This window comes from Coregonus lavaretus, assembly GCF_964263955.1.
Source record: "Coregonus lavaretus genome assembly, chromosome: 10".
NCBI classification, from domain to species: Eukaryota; Metazoa; Chordata; class Actinopteri; order Salmoniformes; family Salmonidae; genus Coregonus; species Coregonus lavaretus.
The window spans coordinates 47,698,512-47,723,604 of record NC_139997.1 but is presented as its reverse complement, the minus strand read 5'-3'; the positions used below and the strand labels follow the sequence as shown (position 1 = coordinate 47,723,604).

General features: G+C 42.1%; 1 protein-coding gene across 1 annotated transcript in view; it reads right to left on the bottom strand.

The window, feature by feature from the left end:
• The window catches only part of LOC311136593 (unconventional myosin-Vb-like), an 89,584-nt gene that overhangs the window by 23,420 nt on the left and 41,071 nt on the right, over positions 1 to 25,093 (bottom strand). Inside the window, exons 13-22 of the mRNA XM_084170782.1 lie at positions 23,265 to 23,387; positions 11,823 to 11,906; positions 9,550 to 9,702; positions 9,244 to 9,341; positions 7,405 to 7,491; positions 3,544 to 3,655; positions 2,131 to 2,342; positions 1,693 to 1,849; positions 863 to 1,102; positions 186 to 422 (exon numbers count right to left, since the gene is read on the bottom strand). Of these exons, the coding sequence (XP_084026908.1) occupies positions 186 to 422; positions 863 to 1,102; positions 1,693 to 1,849; positions 2,131 to 2,342; positions 3,544 to 3,655; positions 7,405 to 7,491; positions 9,244 to 9,341; positions 9,550 to 9,702; positions 11,823 to 11,906; positions 23,265 to 23,387 (1,503 nt within the window). The remainder of the gene's footprint in view (positions 1 to 185; positions 423 to 862; positions 1,103 to 1,692; positions 1,850 to 2,130; positions 2,343 to 3,543; positions 3,656 to 7,404; positions 7,492 to 9,243; positions 9,342 to 9,549; positions 9,703 to 11,822; positions 11,907 to 23,264; positions 23,388 to 25,093) is intronic.

Sequence of the window (25,093 nt, the reverse complement as noted above, 5' to 3'; positions counted from 1 at the left end):
CAACCTGTCTGCTAAATATAAAAAAAGTCTGTCCTAGCTTGAGGTACTGTCCAGCCGCCATTTATCCTAGTTCATATGGATGCAGAGGATTGCTCTCAACTATTTTTTAACAGCATACAAAATCCCAAGTGACAGCCTTGTAAAAGGAAAATTAACTTTTGCCCCTTTAGTGATTGACAGCTCACCTGTTCCAGTCCCATCTTCTCGCTGCTGTGCTCCTCCTCCAGCTTCTTCCTGTGGGTGTGTGCTTCCTGGAGCTCCGCCCTCAGCTTCTCCAGCTCCTCTTGAAGAGAGGTCAGCTGACTGCCGTCTCCCTGGCGACTGCGCATAATCTCCAGCTCCTTCTGCAGCTTGTTCACCTCTGAGCCCAGGGAGGCTTTGGCCACAACCAGCTGCTCATTCTGAGTCTTCAGATCATTGGTCTAAACAGTGAGACAGGAGAGAGAGCTCTGGTTACTACTATGGGACATCAATTTCAAATCAATCACTTTTTAACATAATTTACAGAGCGTTTAGTCTAGCTAAACGTTTTAGCTGTGCCAAAATATGACTGCAAATGGAAATGAATATCGTGTCAAAATATTGTCCTTTCATTGACCCGTCTTTGCATTATGGCAGTCCCGTGTAGCTCAGTTGGTAGAGCATGGCGTTTGCAACGCCAGGGTTGTGGGTTCGATTCCCACGGGGGGGCCAGTATGAAAAAATGTATGCACTTACTAACTGTAAGTCGCTCTGGATAAGAGCGTCTGCTAAATGACTAAAATGTAAATGTAATGGCACTCATTGTGTAGGCTACTAGCCTTACAGAACAGTGTACTCCTATAAAGTGTCATGGGTCAGAACCATGTGACTTTGACTGTACCTGGTCATCCATCTTCCTCTGCAGCTGGACGATCTTGTTCTCCATGCCCGAGTTGAGCTTCTTCAGATGTTGTGCGGACCTCGCTTCAATCTTCAGCTGTTTCAGCTCACGCTTGGCACGCATGCGGCGGTAGGCACACTGGATGGTGATGGCGGCGTTCTGTGCCCGCCTGAACTTCCTCTTGGTGAGCCAGCCTCGGACATGCTTCTGGATGATCATGGCTTTGTGGTGCAGAAGGAACTGGGGAGGTGGAGAAGGGAGGTAGATATCAAAGACAAGGAACCATTTATTATCCCGTACAATCAATGTGATGGGAAATATGTAGGTAACTCCAGAATTCCCAGTCGGGGAAATTCTAGAGATCTCAATCCAAAGGGAATCTAGTGTATCTGAGAAGGCACCATAGAAGGCAGCATTTATGCAAGGTCCGCCTGATCACATTCCATTTCAAATCGGAGGCACTTAGTCTCCAATGTTCCAGACACACAAACAGGACAACAAGTCCAACACTGAGGCATCTTCTCAGGGAACTCTTTACTCCTGATAGAGATAATACATTTCAACAAACTGTCATTCTGTTACCAAACTGTGCATCTGCACTGTTCTTCAAGAAAATCTGTTTTGGTAAAATTGTCAGTCGACACTTTTTTAAAGTAGTCCTTGTGCAAAGAGTTGTATGATTAGTTTAACTTTGCAATCATAGGTTTTTGTTTGGTATACATTTTAAAGTGAAAAATCTGTTACCGTGGAATTGCCCTATACAAAACCCAGGAAAGAGAAGATGAAAAGGTGAGCCAGTTACATGACAGGTAGTGTTGTGGTTGTAGTACCTCCTGGAAGATCCTGCGCGTTAACATGCCCCTGGTAAAGGCCTGGATGGTGACAACAGCCTGTCTCACTCTCAGATAGTCCCTCCGCTCTCTGACCATACGATACTGCTTCTGGCAGATTAGAGTAGCGCGGGTTAGACGCAGCTGCTCCGCATACCTGAGACAGACGGCAAAAAGAGGAGGAAAGAATTTACAACACTGCCACTGATACTGACTAAACGATTTGGGATAAGTGATTCATGACACTGGGTGATTTATCAGGAACTGATTTATCAAGAACTGATTTATCAAGAGCTGATTTATCAATAACTCATTTATCAAGAACTGATTTGTCAACTGATTTATCAAGAACTGATTTATCAAGAAAAATACAATTATTTGAATTGAATTGACCGGCTGCTTTGTTAGTGTAACAGAACGTAGTGTTTCTCCTCTCACCTGCGGGCCATGTAACCACGGCCATATCTCTGCAGGTTGATGGCAGACTTCCGGATCTTCTGGTAGCGGACCCTCTGCAGCCAGCCTCGCACCGTCTTCTGGATCTTGATGCAGGCGGAGCGGAACTTGTCTGCCCTCAGCTTCTCCAGGTAGGCCACTTGGCCCGCTCTAAAGAAGATCTTGGTCTTACCAAACTGGAACTTGTCTGGGTCCTGGTGAGAGAGAAAGACGTGTCCATTTTGTTTCTATTAATTCATTTGGTTAAATGGAACTTCAGTTCGATCAATTGAGCATCAAGGCAGTTACTTCAGTGGGCATGATCAAACACGAGGTTAATTCGTTTCCACCCCGCTAAGAAATCCATTAAATACTGTCCAAAGCTTCTAAAAATTATATTCCAGTAATAATGTATTAACATGAATAAACTCCATATACTCTTGCTCATGTACAGAGATGGAGAGAAGCAAGAAACCAAGAGAAAACCAGTGGTGTAAAGTACTTAAGTAAAAGTACTTTTAAGTAGTTTTTTTGGGTATCTGTACTTCACTATTTATATTTTTGACAACTTTTACTTCACTACATTCCTAAAGAAATTATTGTACTTTTTACTCCATACATTTTCCCTGACAACCAAAGTACTCATTACATTTTTAATGCTTAGCAGGACAGGAAAATAGTCCAATTCACGCACTTATCAAGAGAACACGTGGTCATCCCTACTGCCTCTGGTCTGGCGGACTCACTAAACACACATGCATCTTTTGTAAATAATGTCTGAGTGTTGGAGTGTGCCCCTGGCTATCTGAAAATTAAAAAAACAAGACAATTGTGCTGTCTGCTTTGCTAAATAATAGGAATTCTAAATGATTTATACTTTTACTTTTGATACTTAAGTATTTCTTAGCAATTACATTTACTTTTCATACTTAAGTATATTTAAAACCAAATACCTTTTGACTTTTACTCAAGTAGTATTTTACTGGCTGACTTTCACTTTTACTTGAGTAACTTTCTATTAAGGTATCTTTACTTTTACTCAAGTAAGACAATTGGGTACTTTTTCCACCACTGGAGAAAACCTCCCAGACTGTGCATACTGAATTCTCCACCATTCCTAGAGACCACAGCTCTGTTACTCCCCAGGTTATACATTCAAGGCTGTTTCCTCCCAACAATGGAAAAGTTAACATGTACTGTATCAGAACAGACATGCAGTAGGTTCAATAATGTAACAATGGACGGCTCCTGAAGGAGTTAGGCAGCTCTGTTGAAAAGAACAACATCCTTCAACCAGGGGAGGAACAAAAGTAATCCAAAAGAGATACCTTCCGACGAAAAACAAGTTCCTATCTATTCGTACATTTCCTCTCCCATCTTGCTTGGGGCTTTAGGGCTGAAACAACTCTTTCTTACCTTGACCAGGGTCTCCAGCAGGTTCCTACACACCAGCTTCTTGTCTCCTATGGTCATATCTGATTTCTTCATGAGGACTCTGTATCTGTTGAAGAAGTCTGGGTACGTCCACCTGGAATCACATAGGACAGGGTGAGAATCAGGTCAAAGAAACAAACCACAAATATATCCGAAAAATACCTGTTTTAAAATCCTTAGGAGTCGATTGACGCACCTGTGTGTCAAAATCGAATTAACATAATAAAAACACCATCAAAATCTGTCTAAGATAGAGATGTTTTTTTTTTGTATGGGCTGCGTCTCAATCCACCGCATCCGTCTGTGTCTGCCTTCCTCATCTGCTGTGGAAAGTGGCAGAGCTACAGCACTGTTTGTCAGACCAGGAAACATCCTGAAAATCGGTCTTCTCCCAAAAACGTCAGAACGGTTTGGCCTACAAACTATAAAACTATGTGACCACTCTATGGAAAGATGAGACTCTCACCAACATGAGGGTGTTCCCCGTTTTGATCTACAACCCCCCACAAGTGTCACGGGACTCATCTGAAGGTAACCCGGTACTGGTTAAAATAATTAATGAAAGTATGGAAGTAGTTTTGTACCAACAAAAAAAGGGGTTAAATGTGTGTCCAAAAAATGTATATATTTCCTGAGCTTTCTTATAACTTCTAGAAATAGGACAGACACTTCAAAACCTTATTCCTTATGATTTATTTTGTCACTGTCTGTTTTGCCATTTATGAACGTCTTTTTTTCTCTTTTTTTTTTAGGAGGTAGATCAGCTTTAATATTGCAGATAGATTGTAACTTCCATCAATGTAATTGTCTGCATCACTTCCAATCCCCCATATATATACAGTGGGGAGAACAAGTATTTGATATACTGCCGATTTTGCAGGTTTTCCTACTTACAAAGCATGTAGAGGTCTGTAATTTTTATCATAGGTACACTTCAACTGTGAGAGACGGAATCTAAAACAAAAATCCAGAAAATCACATTGTATGATTTTTAAGTAATGAATTTGCATTTTATTGCATGACATAAGTATTTGATCACCTACCAACCAGTAAGAATTCCGGCTCTCACAGACCTGTTAGTTTTTCTTTAAGTAGCCCTCCTGTTCTCCACTCATTACCTGTATTAACTGCACCTGTTTGAACTCGTTACCTGTATAAAAGACACCTGTCCACACACTCAATCAAACAGACTCCAACCTCTCCACAATGGCCAAGACCAGAGAGCTGTGTAAGGACATCAGGGATAAAATTGTAGACCTGCACAAGGCTGGGATGGGCTACAGGACAATAGGCAAGCAGCTTGGTTAGAAGGCAACAACTGTTGGCGCAATTATTAGAAAATGGAAGAAGTTCAAGATGACGGTCAATCCCCCTCGGTCTGGGGCTCCATGCAAGATCTCACCTCGTGGGGCATCAATGATCATGAGGAAGGTGAGGGATCAGCCCAGAACTACACGGCAGGACCTGGTCAATGACCTGAAGAGAGCTGGGACCACAGTCTCAAAGAAAACCATTAGCAACACACTACGCCGTTATGGATTAAAATCCTGCAGCGCACGCAAGGTCCCCCTGCTCAAGCCAGCGCATGTCCAGGCCCGTCTGAAGTTTGCCAATGACCATCTGGATGATCCAGAGGAGGAATGGGAGAAGGTCATGTGGTCTGATGAGACAAAAATAGAGCTTTTTGGTCTAATCTCCACTTGCCGTGTTTGAATGGAGAAGAAGGATGAGTACAACCCCAAGAACACCATCCCAACCGTGAAGCATGGAGGTGGAAACATCATTCTTTGGGGATGCTTTTCTTCAAAGGGGACAGGACGACTGCACCGTATTGAGGGGAGAATGGATGGGGCCATGTATCGCGAGATCTTGGCCAACAACCTCCTTCCCTCAGTAAGAGCATTGAAGATGGGTCGTGGCTGGGTCTTCCAGCATGACAATGACCCGAAACACACAGCCAGGGCAACTAAGGATTGGCTCCGTAAGAAGCATCTCAAGGTCCTGGAGTGGCCTAGCCAGTCTCCAGACCTGAACCCAATAGAAAATCTTTGGAGGGAGCTGAAAGTCCGTATTGCCCAGCTACAGCCCCGAAACCTGAAGGATCTGGAGAAGGTCTGTATGGAGGAGTGGGCCAAAATCCCTGCTGCAGTGTGTGCAAACCTGGTCAAGACCTACAGGAAACGTATGATCTCTGTAATTGCAAACAAAGGTTTCTGTACCAAATATTAAGTTCTGCTTTTCTGATGTATCAAATACTTATGTCATGCAATAAAATGCAAATTAATTACTTAAAAATCATACAATGTGATTTTCTGGATTTTTGTTTTAGATTCCGTCTCTCACAGTTGAAGTGTACCTATGATAAAAATTACAGACCTCTACATGCTTTGTAAGTAGGAAAACCTGCAAAATCGGCAGTGTATCAAATACTTGTTCTCCCCACTGTATGTATGTATACAGTGGGGAGAACTGTATACATACATATAGTGGTTAAGAGCGTTGTGCCGGTAACCGAAAGGTCGCAGGTTCTAATCCCCGAGCTGACTAGGTGAAAAATCTGTCGATGTGCCCTTGAGCAAGGCACTTAACCCTAATTGCTCCTGTAAGTCGCTCTGGATAAGAGCGTCTGCTAAATGACAAAAAAATATATATATAATAATAATATATATACATATCCTTAAAAAAAAAAAAGAATCCCTTTATTACTTTCCAACCCCACCACCCCTTCCCTAATTGGAGTAAACTAGTGAACAACAATGCTTAGGCCTCTACTTCCAGCCCATGCATACTATATACATTTTATGGACACAGTCAATTTTACAATAATTCTATTTTGTTTGTTTTTACTCCTGAACTTCCTCTACCCTCAACCTATCCGATCATTTTCATGATGTCCATCCGGTTTGCTTCTATATGCCATATCTTTCTAACTGTGCTCTTTCACAAAAACTCTCAACCTATAACCTATATACTTATTATGGACACAGTATGCTTCACATTAGTTAACTTGTTGTTATTAGTTGTTATTAGTCCCATCCTTCAACTCCATTCAACACCACCCATCTATCTCTTAACACCATCCATATTGGATTTCTATTTGCCATATATTTTTCAACTGTACATTGATGTTTTACAAAAGTTCTGAACCTTTCTATTCTCATTTTTCTACAGATTGTAAATTGAAAATAAACATTTTTGCTAAAAGTATTATTATATTATTGATCGATTGTCTATGACTTTTCAGATCACCCAGTCAATGCGTTTCTATAGGCTATAGTAGTAAAGGCCAAATTCAATATTTTATCTAATCATTTTTCAATATGTATCTTTGATACCTATGCGTGTCCTAAAATTCCAAATCAAATATCTAAATGATCCATGGTATGACCATCTTAAAACAACTCCATATGCTAGCTTAGTAAAATTGCTCTCCTCCTGTTCTCCCTCAGCATGCATCTCAGGAGAGAAGGAATTCAATTTCACCTCTGCTTAGGAGATCGAGAAAGCCCATTACATCACAGTGGAGACCCTTAACAATCACATTCTATTCTATTGTAATATATAATAGAATAATAATAATAATCATAATAATAATCATAATAATCATAATAATATATGCCATTTAGCAGACACTTTTATCCAAATCGACTTACAGCCTTGCGTGCATATTTTTTGGGGGTGGCCCCAGCGGGAATCAAACCCATACGTCTTGGTGTTGCAAGCGCCATGCTCTACCAACTGACCCACACAGGACTACATCTAATTTCTGTGATTCCACAACCTATTGCACACAGCAGAGAGCGTGCCCTCCCATATAACAGTAGTGTATGAGAAGCATCTTACCTTGATGGGTACCCAGCAGCACTGATGCGGATGGTCTCTAGGACTCCACATGCCCTCAGTTGCTGCACAGCTCTCCTAGACTCAAACCTGCAACAAAGACAGGGACAAAATAAGTTTTGTTTTCAGTTTAGGTTTATTCATTCAACCATTTAAAAAACAAACTTGAAAAATACATAGACGTAAATGAGTAAAATCATGGAGGATAACACAATAAAGTCAGACTTATTTCCATTGTGGTCCTCATGACAAGATGGCTTGGCAAGATCGGCAACACGGTTTTACACAGTATGGCAGCAAACACTTATACAAAGTTTCTAGATTGTTCCCCCATCACAATGAAAACCCACTTGCATTCTGGGAAGAGGGTTAGTTACAATACACAGACAAGTAAAGGCTGTTTCTCTCTTCCTACCTGAGCTTAAACTTCTCTTTCAGCATTGTGCACATCTCCATTAGGTAGACATGAGAGGATGTGAATGTTAGTCGGCTATGTGCTGCCTGGGAAGACTGACTGTGTGTCCTTACATACAGCCTTCAGTACGTTTGCTACAGTCCAGCCACAGCATGTGACTCACGCAGGCACACCATTAGATTTAGAGGCCCTTGAAGAGGCCCTTGTGCTAAAATGTAAATGCTAAAGAATGCGTCAAGACGATGCCAACATAACCTGACCTCTGCTTCTTTCCTGTTTTTCTGAAGTAAACACTCTACATCTACAATGTGTGCTGTGTAAGACAGATACACTTCCTAAATCAACCTTTAAAAACAAAAGCCTGTGAGAATCTGAATTGACAACATCCCATCTTGCATTGGTCATTGCATTTGTTCAATTTAGTTTCAAATATAGTAGTTCTCTACTTCAAAAAGTAGTTCTCAAATATCTAGTGTGCTGGTTTAAATGTCCCATTCTTGTTTATTGAGAAATATAGTTTTTATTTTGGATGAGAGTTTCCGGTAATAGTCAACATGGTTGTGCCAGTGTGAGCAAGATAAATATTTATGATTAAGATTAAGGTAGACTCAGCGATTTGACATAGATGCAGAAAGAAAACAGCAGTGGGTCAATTTCCGCAACAACTAAGAGCATTGAAGCATGACGCTCAACTTCTCTGCTGTTTTGGTCCAGTGGCTACCACGCTGTGAACAGCATGAAGCGGTTCTACTCGTGGTAATATTATTTAGCCTAGTCTACAATTAAGATTAACATCACTTTATTCGTAAATTGTACAAAGGTCCAACCAAAATGTAACTTCAGATTTATCCCAACCCCTCCGAAAGACACACATACATAGGTTGGAGAAGGGGGCTGACACACTGGGTGCCCATGGAGCAGTTGTTATGGGGGGTTTATTGCCTTGCTCAAGGGCAGAACGGCAGGCAATGGCACCTAGGATTTGATACCAGCTACCCTCTGGTTGCTAGCTCACTTACCGCCAGATTTTTCCCGTCGGACCCGGGATTCAAACTAACAACCCTCCGTTTACTGGCTTAACTCTCTAACTGTTAGGCTACCTGCCACCCCAGAGTTTGCACAGTGCTGAAGGGGACTTGAGAGTTACTCAACAAGAGAGACAGAATCCGTACCTCAGGCTACACAAGGGCCAAGGCAACCAAAGAATAAACACAGCATGTACACCCAGGTGATGTCTCTCTGTCTCTCCCACACAGTACTCTCTCCTGATTGTCTTTCCACCTGACTACATGCATGTTCATTAGAGTTCTCTTATATAAGCAGATATGACCTCACTATGACCGTACCACATGTTTCTTAAGCTGTGGGAGACCACAGGCTTATAGATCTGATTAGGGAAGACAGTCGAGGTAAGAATATTTACTCACGAGAATGCCTCCTTCTCATCATTAGGCTTGATGCAACGCACATAGTGGGGGGTGGTGGCATTCAGGGTCTCCATGAGAAGCTGCAGGGAGCTACGGAACTACAGTAAACAAACAGACAGAAGGGGATGAGAAGTACCACAAAGGCAAAGTTAAACACATCTACGATGGAGAAAGTTTTCTTAATGCTTTCTATAGAAAGGTTGAATACACTCTTTAGAAATGGACTATGACAATGGCACAGACAGACTCCTGCCCAAAGGCACGTTGATTGAACTCAGGCCTCATAGTGTCAGAGGGGATGCTAACCTGGTGGCCCACAGTTTTCCTGTGCTCCTTGTTGGGGACTTTGGGTGTTGGTTTGGCCGCCCGCACGTTGACCCTGGAGGACTTGCTGGAGGAAGACGTGGAAATGCTGCTGTCTTTATTAGTGTCCTGGAACAGATCTGCCACGAGCTGGAACTGGGAGATGGGGGACAAGTTAACCACATTAATCATTCATATGTTTAGCAGCGGGTTTCATCCAAACAATTTATAATAAAACAGATTATATTATAACCCATTTTACAGCTGGATAACAACATCAAATCCCCAAACCACACCAAAAGTGGCGGGAAATCTTTATTAACATATTTTTCATAAGATACATACTGTATAGTGCTATACTGTAGGATCCAGTGAAATAGCTGTGTGTGTTAAAGAAGAGACTACAGTAACGAAGAGCACGGCTGGACGGGACGTCAACAAACCAGCGTTCAGGCTTCAGTAAGGAGCATTCTGTAAGCACATCTCCTCAGCAGAACCAGTGAAGGGTAACAATCAAGCAGCAGCATCACATCTGATCATGGCAGAGAGAGAGATGGATGCAGAGGGAATACTGATGATGGCACATTAATATTCCTGTCACAGATAAGGCTGGTGTGATGAGACTAATGATAAGGTCCAGTCCAGTCCCACTATCCATACTGATAACTATTCTCTCATACTTCTCTCTGCCAAACTTGCCAAGAGTGTTTCATTCTGACATGAACATTAAAGTTTTTAGGAAAATATTTCCTTCATAACCTTGCAAAGAAAATAAGCTCTCCGCGAGTAGGATTGGATTTATGGTCATTTTATGAAGATTCATGGAGGAGATTCCTTGCTCCATCCTCCTTCTCCTCTCAGGCTGTGATATATTACAGTAATGGTCCATTGAGGAAAGTATTATCAGCTGGAGGAAGTTTCCTGACCCTCACGAGTCCTCCAAGGCTCCCCACTGCTGACAGGTTTCTCTGTCACTGTCATCCTCAGCTAGATATGAGGGTTTAATGAGCTAGGGCCTCAGAGACAACTACGGTGCAAAACTCACACTAGAAAGGGAATTGAAATGACAGGTAGAGACAGAAATGCAGTACATGATATTTTACAATATTGAGACTGCAATCCCCAGGGGTGGACCTGCTATGTCTTCATCACTGCTTTTGTTCAGGAAACCTTGACTGCATCTGAAATGTATTTGTTCTATTCAATCCTTCTGATACTTATCCATGCTGTTCAATGGAGCTTGGTGTCTTTCTGATGGAAAATGGATTTCTTTCCACTGACGAGATGCTTTTAGACAGAACATGAAATATGAAATCTCTCCTCTCAATATTCTCTCTCATTTCCACGCTCTTAATGCCTGTTGCATTAGTAATGCTGAGGAGACATTAGGAGCGAGGGAGAAAAGATGGAAGAAAAAGAAATGGCTGAATACTAACACGAGACAAAGTCAACTAAAGTTGGTATTTGTCCCAAAGAGAGTGAGTGGCAGTGGGGGTGTGAAAGTTGAAATGAACTGAATTCAAATTACTGAGAAAGCCAATTTCGCTTATATCACAAAGGTCATGCAGAGAACATGAGCTGAAGTTAGGTTCCTATCAAACAGTTTGAGTTTGGCTTGGAGAGGCAGGAGTCAGGGGACCTCCAGAAAGAGAGTGTGTGTGTGTGTGTGTGTGTGTGTGTGTGTGTGTGTATGTGTGTTGTGATTGTGACAGTTCATCTGCAATATAGTAGAATGTTGATATGACTGCTTAATTGACCTTCAATGTATTTCAAATTAGAATGTAAAGTAGGATTTAAACTGTAGGGTTCATGTTAAGTGTTGTCAAGTTGTCAGCCTGGCTTTAAACAACAACTATCTGATAGAAGCTATACTTGCCAGCATAGGAACCTGTGAAATGCTTTCAACTTGCCACTTTCTAAATCATGTAACTTGTTTTGCGTAGTTTCACTCTGTCCCAAAACTGAAGCCTCTTTAAGCAGTAAACTAATTTGGTAAAAGTAAAGCTTGTACCAAATCAGTTTTCTGCTTAAAGAGGCTTCAAACAGTGCTGCTTTTCCAAGAAAGAAGTCCATAAAAGCAGTAAAGGACAAAGGGTTGGATATTAAATCAGTTAGAGCTTAAAAATAGACTTCTTTGTGACCTGCGTTCTCCAGTTACGTGGGCAGTGTGTTTAGCTTGGGAGGAAGTGTCCCCTATATGATATAGGAAAATAAGCAGGAGTATTATTATGGCTGTGACGTTGTGCTGGTGGTTTAATGATATTATTCGCTCTCACCTTGCTGGCCTTCAGAATGTTAATCTGTTCCTCGTAGACAGTGTCTCTGTTCTTCTCCAGGAACCCGTCACACTGGTACTCAACCTGCCAGGGACAGAGGTACAGTACCAGTCAAAGGTTTGGACACACCTACTCATTCAAGGGTTTTTCTATATTTTTACTATTTTCTACAATGTAGAATAATAGTGAAGACATCAAAACTATGAAAAAACACATATGGAATCTTATAGTAACCAAAAAAAGTGTTAAACAAATCAAAATATATTTTATATTTGAGATTCTTCAAATAGCCACCCTTTGCCTTGATGACAGCTTTGCACACTCTTGGCATTCTCTCAACCAGCTTCACCTGGAATGCGTTTCCAACAGTCTTGAAGGAGTTCCCACATATGCTGAGCACTTGTTGGCTGCATTTCCTTCACTCTGCGGTCCAACTCATCCCAAACCATCTCAGTTGGGTTGAGGTCGGGTGATTGTGGAGGCCAGGTCATCTGATGCAGCACTCCATCACTCTCCTTCTTGGTCAAATAGCCCTTACACAGCCTGGTGTGTTGGGTCATTGTTCTGTTGAAAAACAAATTATAGACCCACTAAGCGCAAACCAGATGGGATGGCGTATCGCTGCAGAATGCTGTGGTAGCCATGCTGGTTAAGTGTGCCTTGAATTCTAAATAAATCACAGACAGTGTCACCAGCAAAGCACCCCCACGCCTCCTTCTCCATGCTTCACGGTGGGAACCACACATGCGGAGATCATCCGTTCACTTACTCTGCATCTCACAAAGACACATTGGTTGGAACCAAGAATCTCAAATTTGGACTCATAGACCAAAGGACAGATTTCCACCAGTCTAATGTCGATTGCTCGTGTTTCTTGGCCCAAGCAAGTCTCTTCTTATTATTGGTCTCCTTTAGTAGTGGTTTCTTTGCAGCAATTCGACCATGAAGGCCTGACTCACGCAGTCTCTTCTGAACAGTTGATGTTGAGCTATGTCTGTGACTTAAACACTGTGAAGCATTTATTTGGGCTGCAATTTCTGAGGCTGGTAATTCTAATTAACTTCTCCTCTGCAGCAGAGGTAACTCTGGGTCTTCCTTTCCTGTGGCAGTCCTCATGAGAGCCAGTTTCATCATAGCTCTATGGTTTTTGCGACTGCACTTGAAGAACGTTAAAGGTTCTTGAAATGTTCCGCATTGACTGACCTTCACTGTCGTTTCTCTTTGCTTATTTGAGCTGTTCTTGCCATAATATGAACTTGATCTTTCACCAAATAGGCCTATCTTCTGTATACCCCCCCTACCTTGTCACAACACAACTGATCGGCTCAAACGCATTAAGAAGGAAAGAAATTCCACAAATTAACTTTTAACAAGGCACACCTGTTAATTGAAATGCATTCCAGGTGACTACCTCATGAAGCTGATTGAGAGAATGCCAAGAGTGTGCAAAGCTGTCATCACGCAAAGGGTGGCTACTTTGAAGAATCTCAAATAGAAAATATATTTTGATTTGTTTAACACTGTTTTGGTTACTACATGATTCCATGTGTTATTTCATAGTTTTGATGTCTTCACTATTATTCTACAATGTAGAAAATAGTAAAAATAAAGAAAAACCCTGGAATGAGTAGGTGTGTCCAAACTTTTGACTGGTCATGTAGATGTAATGGACTGCACTTATAGAAATATACAGTACATCTAAATACACTGACAACTAAATAAGCAAACATTTAATCAACTACAGTAATTACAGTTCCTTCAGAAAGTATTCATACCCTTGACTTATTCCACATTTTGTTGCGTTACAGCCTCAATTCAAAATGGATTACATTTATTTTTTCTTCACCCATCTACACGCAATACCCCATAATGACAATGTAAAAACATGTTTTTAGAAATGTTTGCAAATGTATTAATAATTAAATACAGAAATATCTAATTCATAGAAGTATTCACACCCCTGAGTCAATACATGTTAGAATAACCCTTGGCAGAGATTACAGCTCTGAGTCTTTCTGGGTAAGTCTCTAAGAGTTTTGAACACCTGGATTGTACAATATTTGCACATTATTATTAAAAAAATTCTTCAAGCTCTGTCAAGTTGGTTGTTGATAATTGCTGGACAGCCACTTTCAAGTCTTGCCATAGATTTTCAAGCCGATTTAAGTCAAAACTATAACTAGGCCACTCAGGAACATAAAATGTCGTCTTGGTAAGCAACTCCAGTGTATATTTGGCCTTGTGTTTTAGGTTATTATCCTGCAGAAAGGTGAATTTGTCTCTCAGTGTCTGATGAAAAGCAGACTGAACCAGGTTTTCCTCTAGGATTTTGCCTGTGCTTAGCTCTATTCTGTTTATTTTTATCCCCAAAAACTCCCTAGTCCTTGCCGATAACAAGCATACCCATAACATGATGCAGCCACCACCATACTTGAAAATATGAAGCGTGGTACTCAGTGATGTGTTGTGTTGGATTTGCCCCAAACATATTCAGGACATAAAAATGCATTTCTTTGCCACATTTTTTGCAGTTTTACTTTAGTGCCTTATTGCAAACAGGATGCATGTTTTGGTGTACTGATACACCATCCGAAGTGTAATTAATAACTTCACCATGCTCAAAGGGATATTCAATGTCTGCTTTTGAATTTTATACCCATCTACCAATAGGTGCTCTTCTTGGCGAGGCATTGGAAAACACTATTATTGCACACAGAGTGAGTCCATGCAACTTATTATGTGACTTGTGAAGCACATTTTTACTCCTGAACTTATTTACAGTGGAGGAAAAAAGTATTTAGTCAGCCACCAATTGTGCAAGTTCTCCCACTTAAAAAGATGAGAGAGGCCTGTAATTTTCATCATAGGTACACGTCTACACGTCTACTCACACCAACACTCTACTCACACCAACACTATACTCACACCAACACTCTACTCACACCAACACTCTACTCACACCAACACTCTACTCACACCAACACTCTACTCACACCAACACTCTACTCACACCAACACTCTACTCACACCAACACTATACTCACACCAACACTCTACTCACACCAACACTCTACTCACACCAACACTCTACTCACACCAACACTATACTCACACCAACACTCTACTCACACCAACACTCTACTCACACCAACACTCTACTCACACCAACACTCTACTCACACTAACACTATACTCACACCAACACCCAACTCACACCAACACCCAACTCACACCAACACTCTACTCACACCAACACTATACTCACACCAACACTCTACCCACACCAACACTCTACTCATACCAACACTATACTCACACCAACACCCAACTCACACCAACACCCAACTCACACCAACACTATACTCACACCAACACTCTACTCACACCAACACTATACTCACACCAACACTCTACTCACACCAACACTCTACTCACACCAACACTCTACTCACACCAACACTCTACTCACACCAACACTCTACTCACACCAACACTCTACCCCTACCAACACTCTACTCTCACCAACACTATACTCACACCAACACCCAACTCACACCAACACTCTACTCACACCAACACTCTACTCACACCAACACTCTACTCACACCAACACTATACTCACACCAACACTCTACCCACACCAACACTCTACTCATACCAACACTATACTCACACCAACACCCAACTCACACCAACACCCAACTCACACCAACACTATACTCACACCAACACTCTACTCACACCAACACTCTACTCACACCAACACTCTACTCACACCAACACTCTACTCACACCAACACTCTACTCACACCAACACTCTACTCACACCAACACCCAACTCACACCAACACTATACTCACACCAACACTATACTCACACCAACACCCAACTCACACCAACACTATACTCACACCAACACTATACTCACACCAACACTCTACTCACACCAACACTATACTCACACCAACACCCAACTCACACCAACACCCAACTCACACCAACACTCTACTCACACCAACACTCTACTCACACCAACACTCTACTCACACCAACACTATACTCACACCAACACCCAACTCACACCAACACTCTACTCACACCAACACTATACTCACACCAACACCCAACTCACACCAACACTCTACTCACACCAACGCTCTACTCACACCAACACTCTACTCACACCAACGCTCTACTCACACCAACACTCTACTCACACCAACACTATACTCACACCAACACTCTACTCACACCAACACTCTACTCACACCAACACTATACTCACACCAACACCCAACTCACACCAACACCCAACTCACACCAACACTCTACTCACACCAACACTCTACTCACACCAACACTCTACTCACACCAACACTCTACTCACACCAACACTCTACTCACACCAACACTCTACTCCCACCAACACTCTACTCACACCAACACTCTACTCACACCAACACTCTACTCACACCAACACTCTACTCACACCAACACTATACTCACACCAACACCCAACTCACACCAAAACTATACTCACACCAACACCCAACTCACACCAACACCCAACTCACACCAACACTCTACTCACACCAACACTCTACTCACACCAACACTCTACTCACACCAACACTCTACTCTCACCAACACTATACTCACACCAACACCCAACTCACACCAACACTCTACTCACACCAACACTCTACTCACACCAACACTCTACTCACACCAACACTATACTCACACCAACACTCTACCCACACCAACACTCTACTCACACCAACACTATACTCACACCAACACCCAACTCACACCAACACCCAACTCACACCAACACTATACTCACACCAACACTCTACTCACACCAACACTCTACTCACACCAACACTCTACTCACACCAACACTCTACTCACACCAACACTCTACTCACACCAACACCCAACTCACACCAACACTATACTCACACCAACACTATACTCACACCAACACCCAACTCACACCAAGACTCGAGTCAGACTCGAGTCATGAATTTGATGACTTCAGACTCGACTCGACAAAATGTACAAAGACTTGCAACTCGACTTGGACTTTAACATCAATGACTCGTGACTTCACTTGGACTTGCGCCTTATGACTCGAGAAGACTTGCTACTTCCCATGAAAACTGGGGAAAAAAATTTTCACACGGCCGCGCCGCTCTCCGTTTATCTGCATCTGTGAAAAAAATGTGCACCATCCACCTGTATGCATACAGAGAGCGCGCGCTGCCTGCACGTTATCCAATCACTGTAGTCCCACGTTGTTTTGATTCGACAGCATCTAAGCAGGCACATTGCAAGACAACCAATGAAGCACATCAAGCAACAACGCGCCAGTTGTCAAAATGATACCGAAGATAGTTTGGTTTGGCTATAGAAATTACGAGGTAGTCGACAAAAAACGAGTTGCAATCTGCAAAACATGCGGATCGAAGATTACAGACGGAGCTGCCACAACGTCCAACTTTGTTCGACACCTGAAGTTGCACAAAGAAAGGTAAGTTTTGAACGAATGCTACGCACCTTATCGGATGTACCGTAACTTACTAGCTAGCTGCTGCATATTTACTGTATCAACGAGACAAACGCACGTCTCCCTTGCTGGTTCATGCTTACAAAAATATGGATTTTTGAACTGCTATTATATGGACATTCTAAAACGCTTTCGTGAAAAACGCTTAACGTTCTTTAATGTACTAAGACAGTGTTATTAAAAGACCAAACTCTGTAAATATCATATTAATAAAGTATACTATGTACAAAACATCAGATGAGCCCAGAATATGAACGCAAACACGTTTAATAACACGTTGCGTTTTCCTCCCATAGAAAACTATTATAAGAAAAGGCTTAACGTGTCTTAATATACTGAGACAGTAATATTAAAAGACCAAACTATAAATATCATATTAATAAAGTATACTAAATGTACAAAACATCAGATGAGGCCAGAATATGAACGCAAACACGTTTAACAACACGTTAAGTGTTTTCCTCCCATAGAAAACCATTATAAGAAAAGGCTTAACATGTCTTATGTAGGCTACTATGTATTCTGGGCTCATCTGATGTTTTGTACATAGTATGCTTTATTAATATGATATTTGCAGAGTTTTTGTACATAGTATGCTTTATTAATATGATATTTGCAGAGTTTGGTCTTATAATATTACTGTCTTAGTATATTAAGCATTAAGCAACGTTAAGCGTTTTTCACGTTAAGCGTTTTAGAATTCAGTTTCAGAGTTGCTGGTGTGCTGCCTCATTGAGGTCGTTTATGTAATTTTGGTTAATCACAACTAAGCTGAACTGTCGCTGAAGACAAAATATCACAATTAAACAATGAATGCACCCCCTTTCACAACTCGGATGTAGTTGGTGCATCCCTAAACCCATCCAAGTACAACAGGAAACATAGTAAGACGTATACATTGTAAAGAGGAAAATGATAACACAGTCACAGTAGATCCACCATTAGCCTTCCCTTTTCATATCATGCCCAAACAGCAGACAGCGCATGGACAGAGTGCTACCGTAGTCTACAGTAGGTCTGTGAGGCAGCGCACCACTGGGATATATACAGTATATAATAAAATAATAACGATTATAGTAGTAATGTTCAGAGATGCAATAGATTATTATAGTGCAGTTCTTAACTAATGGGAATATTGTTTAGCTTATTTTTGGTTTAATTTGGTTTACTTTAGTTATTTAATTTATTCAATTATTTTGTTTTTCTATACTTTTCATGCCAACTTGCCATGGCCCCCCTAGAACCCCCTCGCGGCACCCAAGGGTCCCCGTCCCCACTTTGAAAACCACTGCTATAAAGCATATGACTTCAGTTTCTTGAGGGAAAGGGCTTTCTTATGAATTTTGAAGCAGTGAAAATATTCTTAATATTGCATACACTGACACTGAAATGTATTATCGTAAACCGTAGTGTACAATAGGCAATGAATATTAACACAACAACATTGATATGAGTAAAGAGTAGTTTCAAATACAACATGTGTGGCTGTAAAGGATTTTCTGACATCTGTTTCATATTCTTCTCTGTTACAGGTATGAAGAATACCAGATGAACAAAATCATCGTAGATGAACCACAACAGCCTTCAATCTCACAATTCCTTGACACTCGTGTAGGGCGTTACAGCCTGACCCACCCACAGCAGAAGGCCATCTCCAATGCGATACTGTCTGACTTGATTATTGATTGCAATTTCCCTCTGTCTATTGTGGAATATAAGAGCTTTCGTCACTTTCTGGCTGTGCTGGACAGCAAGTATACCCCAGTATGTCGCCGAACGCTGACCACAAAAACAGAGAGCCTTGCTGAGGAGAGACGGTCAAAGTTAAAAACTCAATTGAGCAACACTGACCATGTTTCAGTCACTGTGGACATTTGGTCTGATCGAAAGATGAGGGGATTCCTTGGTGTCACTGTGCACTGGATGGAGCGAGATGCAGAGAGGGTACAGCTAAAGACTAATCTCTTGGCCTGCAACCGCTTCAAAGGCTCTCACACAGCAGAGCGAATCTGTGACCAATTTGAGGCAATATGTGATGAATACAACATCAAAGCTAAATTGGACTATATAATTAGTGACAATGCTGCTAACATGCGCAAGGCATTTACAGTCTGCTTCCCCAGCGAACAGGAGGAAGATGAAGATGCTGGAGATAATCTTGATGATCCTGAGCTATGGCATGACTTAACCCAAGAAGACCAGCAAACCGTCGATGCTGCTATGGCAAAGAAACAGCGCCTGCAGTGTTTTGCACACACATTGCAGCTGGTTGTGGGAGACGGTTTGAAAGAAACAAAAGCGGCATGTCCTTCTCTCTCCAAGTTATCAAAACTTAGCTCCCTGCTCCACACAAGCACAACGTTTAAAGACATCTTCGATGGTGAATTTGGGGAGCACAGAGGCATCCCTGCTGCAGTGAGCACGAGGTGGAATTCCACACTGCGGCAGGTAAAAGCAGTCCTTCATTGTGATCAGCAAAAGCTCTGCGCAGTTCTTGAGAAGGCCGGGCATAAAGAACTGTCATTCACACCACGAGAGTGGAATCTGCTGAAGGAGTTGGTGGACATCTTAAAACCGTTCGGAGAAGCAACTGATTTGACACAGGGGGAGAAAGTCATTACAATCAGTGCAGTTGTTCCATCCATCTTGTCCCTCAATCACCATCTTGAGAAGCTGAAGCCTCAAGTTCGTTTCCTGAGTGGCCTGGTCAGAGGTCTGCAGGCATCCCTGAAAAAAAGATTTCTTGGGATCTTCATTAATGTAAAAATGGCCCAGTCTCAAGAAGGGATCACTGCCCCCTTTTCAGACACAGTCTACCTGAAAGCAGCTGCCTTGGATCCAGCCTTTTGTCTGCTGTGGATTGAGCCCCATGTGCTGGTCAACCGTGACATCAAGGCAGAGGTGGCACAACGAGTTAAAGGTAAATATTATTGACTTGCAATGCAACTTAAATGCAACGTACAATAATTTGATCTTAATCTGATATAGGATCTAATGTGATATTAATCTGACTTTAACAATAATAAAAAATTTCAGTCTTGAACAGTATCATCAACATCAGAAATAAGGGCTCTTTTGTTTCTGCTGTTGTGACACGTTTTTATTTTTATTTTTAGAATTGATCCTGCAAGATGCTGCAGAGACAGAGCAGCCTGTGCCGGTGCCTGCTGAAGAAGAACTAGAGGACATGGAAGGAGAAGGGCTGTTTGCTGCATACCATAAGAGGCAGAAAAGGGATGTTGGGACCCCACCAGCAGTACAGCTAAGTCACTACATTGACATGGCAGAAGGACAGAATGCCCTTTTGTTCTGGGCACTGAACAGTAAGACTCTTCCTTCACTCTTTCAAGTAGCCATCCGAGTCTTGGCAGTGCCTGCTTCTAGTGCTCCAGTGGAGCGAGTTTTCAGCCATGGTGGCATCATTCTGCGTCCCCATCGTGCACAAATGACTGACAGACTTTTGGCCAATTTGATCTTTTGCAAATGCAATGCAGTATAGGGGCCTCCCTCCACCTGTCCACAGCACGCATGCGCGCACACACACTCACTCTCTGCTCATCACCTGTCCACACAGCTCTCTCTCTCCTGTGGTAGGAGTTTCACATGGAGTAAGATCTGTTCATTTGCAGTGCAGGTTCCCACACTGTTTTTACTTCCAGAGCTTTGGTGTTTGTCCTTCCCCGTAAACCATTTTCTCTCTCTCTCTCTCTCTCTCTCTCTCTCTCTCTCTCTCTCTCTCTCTCTCTCTCTCTCTCTCTCTCTCTCTCTCTCTCTCTCTCTCTCTCTCTCTCTCTCTCTCTCTCTCTCTCTCTCTCTCTCTCTCTCTCTCTCTCTCTCTCTCTCTCTCTCTCTCTCTCTCTCTCTGCATTGTTCTAGTGCAATATGCTGTTCAAATACAAGCATTTTTTTTGTGAAAATTAAATGTTATGTTTTTTGCTGTATTTGATTAATGTTATTGTATAAAAAGGTTTAAATAAATACAAATCTTACAGACATACATGATTTGTATACATTTTATTTCTGTGGTAAGAGGACTTGAAATGACTCGAAACTAAAATGGTAGGACTTTGGACTCGACTTGAGACTTGATGGCTTTGACTTTTGACTCGACTTGGGACTTGCCTCATCTTTGACTCGACTTGACTCGGGACTCGAGGGCAAAGACTTGAGACTTACTTGTGACTTGCATAACAATGACTTTGTCCCACCTCTGCTATACTCACACCAACACTATACTCACACCAACACTCTACTCACACCAACACTATACTCACACCAACACCCAACTCACACCAACACCCAACTCACACCAACACTCTACTCACACCAACACTCTACTCACACCAACACTCTACTCACACCAACACTATACTCACACCAACACCCAACTCACACCAACACTCTACTCACACCAACACTATACTCACACCAACACCCAAATCACACCAACACTCTACTCACACCAACGCTCTACTCACACCAACACTCTACTCACACCAACACTATACTCACACCAACACTCTACTCACACCAACACTCTACTCACACCAACACTATACTCACACCAACACCCAACTCACACCAACACCCAACTCACACCAACACTCTACTCACACCAACACTCTACTCACACCAACACTCTACTCACACCAACACTCTACTCACACCAACACTCTACTCACACCAACACTCTACTCACACCAACACTCTACTCACACCAACACTCTACTCCCACCAACACTCTACTCACACCAACACTCTACTCACACCAACACTCTACTCACACCAACACTCTACTCACACCAACACTATACTCACACCAACACCCAACTCACACCAAAACTATACTCATACTAATCTCATTCTCAGACAATTCCGCCCAAATGCGCAAAGAGTCTGGTGGACCAACGCGTCAAACTTGGCCTTTGTTAGCCAATAGGCATTGGCTTAATTGGCTTAATTTACCACCCAATCATCTCCCACAAAACCTTCCCCCTAACCCTCCCCCATACGCTAGCACACTACAAGCACAGAGCCACGCCTCGCAGTCCTGTGATTTGCTAAAATTAAATGATGACAAATACTTTACTCAGTAGGTCACTCCCATAGAATTCTATGGTCACTCCCAGTAAGACCAACTGTTGAGTGGTTGATATCCCAGGCTTATAAGCGGTAGGGACGAGGTTACACTAACACACAGCGCCTCTCTGATGAGTTTAGTCATCATGGGCTATTCACATTTATTATTTTCAGGCAAAGCCCCTGCAATGAGGGAGATTCATGTCATGTCCTTTAAAAGTCCTTTGAATAGCACAACTTGTAGATTGTCCGAATTATTCAGGCAGGTATATTGAAGCAGTTTGGTTTAAATACGTTACCTTGCTTAAAGGGTCAATCTGCATTTGAAACAATAAACTGTCACCCCGCCACTGATTTGGTAAATAACTAAGGGATGGGGCTGAGAAATGTAATCACTCTCAAATTCATAGGAAGAGCTATTGATGGAAGGACTGACCATCCATGAGATTCAATGTTCTAGTTTTAACCATGTTTTGAGGCTATAGAGTGTTTACAATTGCGTTGTTTACAAACAAAGGGTTCTGATGGGGTACGACAGTTGGACTAACCTCATGAGGCATGTACAAGTTATACTCTTCAAGTATCAATGGGTATATATCATGAATTTAAATGTCAAGAAATTGATGTAGCAATCGCAGATTGACCCTTTGAGGCCTGTAACAATTTTTTTTTCTCTCAAACGAAATTTCAACCATCAACCTTGGGGTCATCAAATGTTCACCTAACTGAAGAGCCATACGTACAGGTGCTTTTCATGTGATACATTTTGTCTCTACGCTGGGTCTACCCACCTTATCAGCAAAGTGAATGACAATGAAAGATGTGTTGGACATCCGTGGTTTCTGGAAATGGACGCTGATTGAAAGGCGATCGTACAGCTTCTGGCACCAGTTCTGATCTGTCCCTTTTGGCACCTGTAGCAGCAGTAGGTGGAGGGAAAGAAGGAAAGAGGAGAGAGATTATATACAACCTTGGAGAAAACCTAAACGTTCTACCCACGTTACCTGTGCTCAGAATACTAAGTATTTGAGGTTGTTCCAAATTATTGTCATTAACTTCAAAGGGATGCGGGATGAGACAGGATGAGTGAAATAAATAAGTAATCTGTTTTTTTCCAAAGGCCTTAACTCAGATAAAGATCTGGATGCAGGCAGGTGTAGGCCACGCTGTGTACATACAGTGGGGAAAAAAAGTATTTAGTCAGCCACCAATTGTGCAAGTTCTCCCACTTAAAAAGATGAGAGAGGCCTGTAATTTTCATCATAGGTACACGTCAACTATGACAGACAAAATGAGAAAAAATATTCCAGAAAATCACATTGTAGGATTTTTAATGAATTTATTTGCAAATTATGGTGGAAAATAAGTATTTGGTCAATAACAAAAGTTTCTCAATACTTTGTTATATACCCTTTGTTGGCAATGACACAGGTCAAACGTTTTCTGTAAGTCTTCACAAGGTTTTCACACACTGTTGCTGGTATTTTGGCCCATTCCTCCATGCAGATCTCCTCTAGAGCTGATGTTTTGGGGCTGTCGCTGGGCAACACGGACTTTCAACTCCCTCCAAAGATTTTCTATGGGGTTGAGATCTGGAGACTGGCTAGGCCACTCCAGGACCTTGAAATGCTTCTTACGAAGCCACTCCTTCGTTGCCAAGGGCGGTGTGTTTGGGATCATTGTCATGCTGAAAGACCCAGCCACGTTTCATCTTCAATGCCCTTGCTGATGGAAGGAGGTTTTCACTCAAAATCTCACGATACATGGCCCCATTCATTCTTTCCTTTACACGGATCAGTCGTCCTGGTCCCTTTGCAGAAAAACAGCCCCAAAGCATGATGTTTCCATCCCCATGCTTCACAGTAGGTATGGTGTTCTTTGGATGCAACTCAGCATTCTTTGTCCTCCAAACATGACGAGTTGAGTTTTTACCAAAAAGTTATATTTTGGTTTCATCTGACCATATGACATTCTCCCAATCCTCTTCTGGATCATCCAAATGCACTCTAGCAAACTTCAGACGGGCCTGGACATGTACTGGCTTAAGCAGGGGGACACGTCTGGCACTGCAGGATTTGAGTCCCTGGCGGCGTAGTGTGTTACTGATGGTAGGCTTTGTTACTTTGGTCCCAGCTCTCTGCAGGTCATTCAAGAGGAACCTCTTAAAGAAGAAGTTACAGGTCTGTGAGAGCCAGAAATCTTGCTTGTTTGTAGGTGATATTTTCCACCATAATTTGCAAATAAATTCATAAAAAATCCTACAATGTGATTTTCTGGATTTTTTTCCCTCAATTTGTCTGTCATAGTTGACGTGTACCTATGATGAAAATTACAGGCTTCTCTCATCTTTTTAAGTGGGAGAACTTGCACAATTGGTGGCTGACTAAATACTTTTTTCCCCCACTGTATGAAAGCAGGAGGAGTCCCATTAACTGAGACAAGAGGTTTATAAATGCTGGGATCAGCAGTACGCTCTGCTCTGCTCCACTCCACTCCCCCCAGCCCTGAACACTAAAGACTGTTCAACACCTGAGACTGCTCAAGTGCATCCAGCACTATAAGTCCTCCTATGGCCAATCGTCCCTATAAACTTGCCCACTAATGAGTTACGAACTATGTA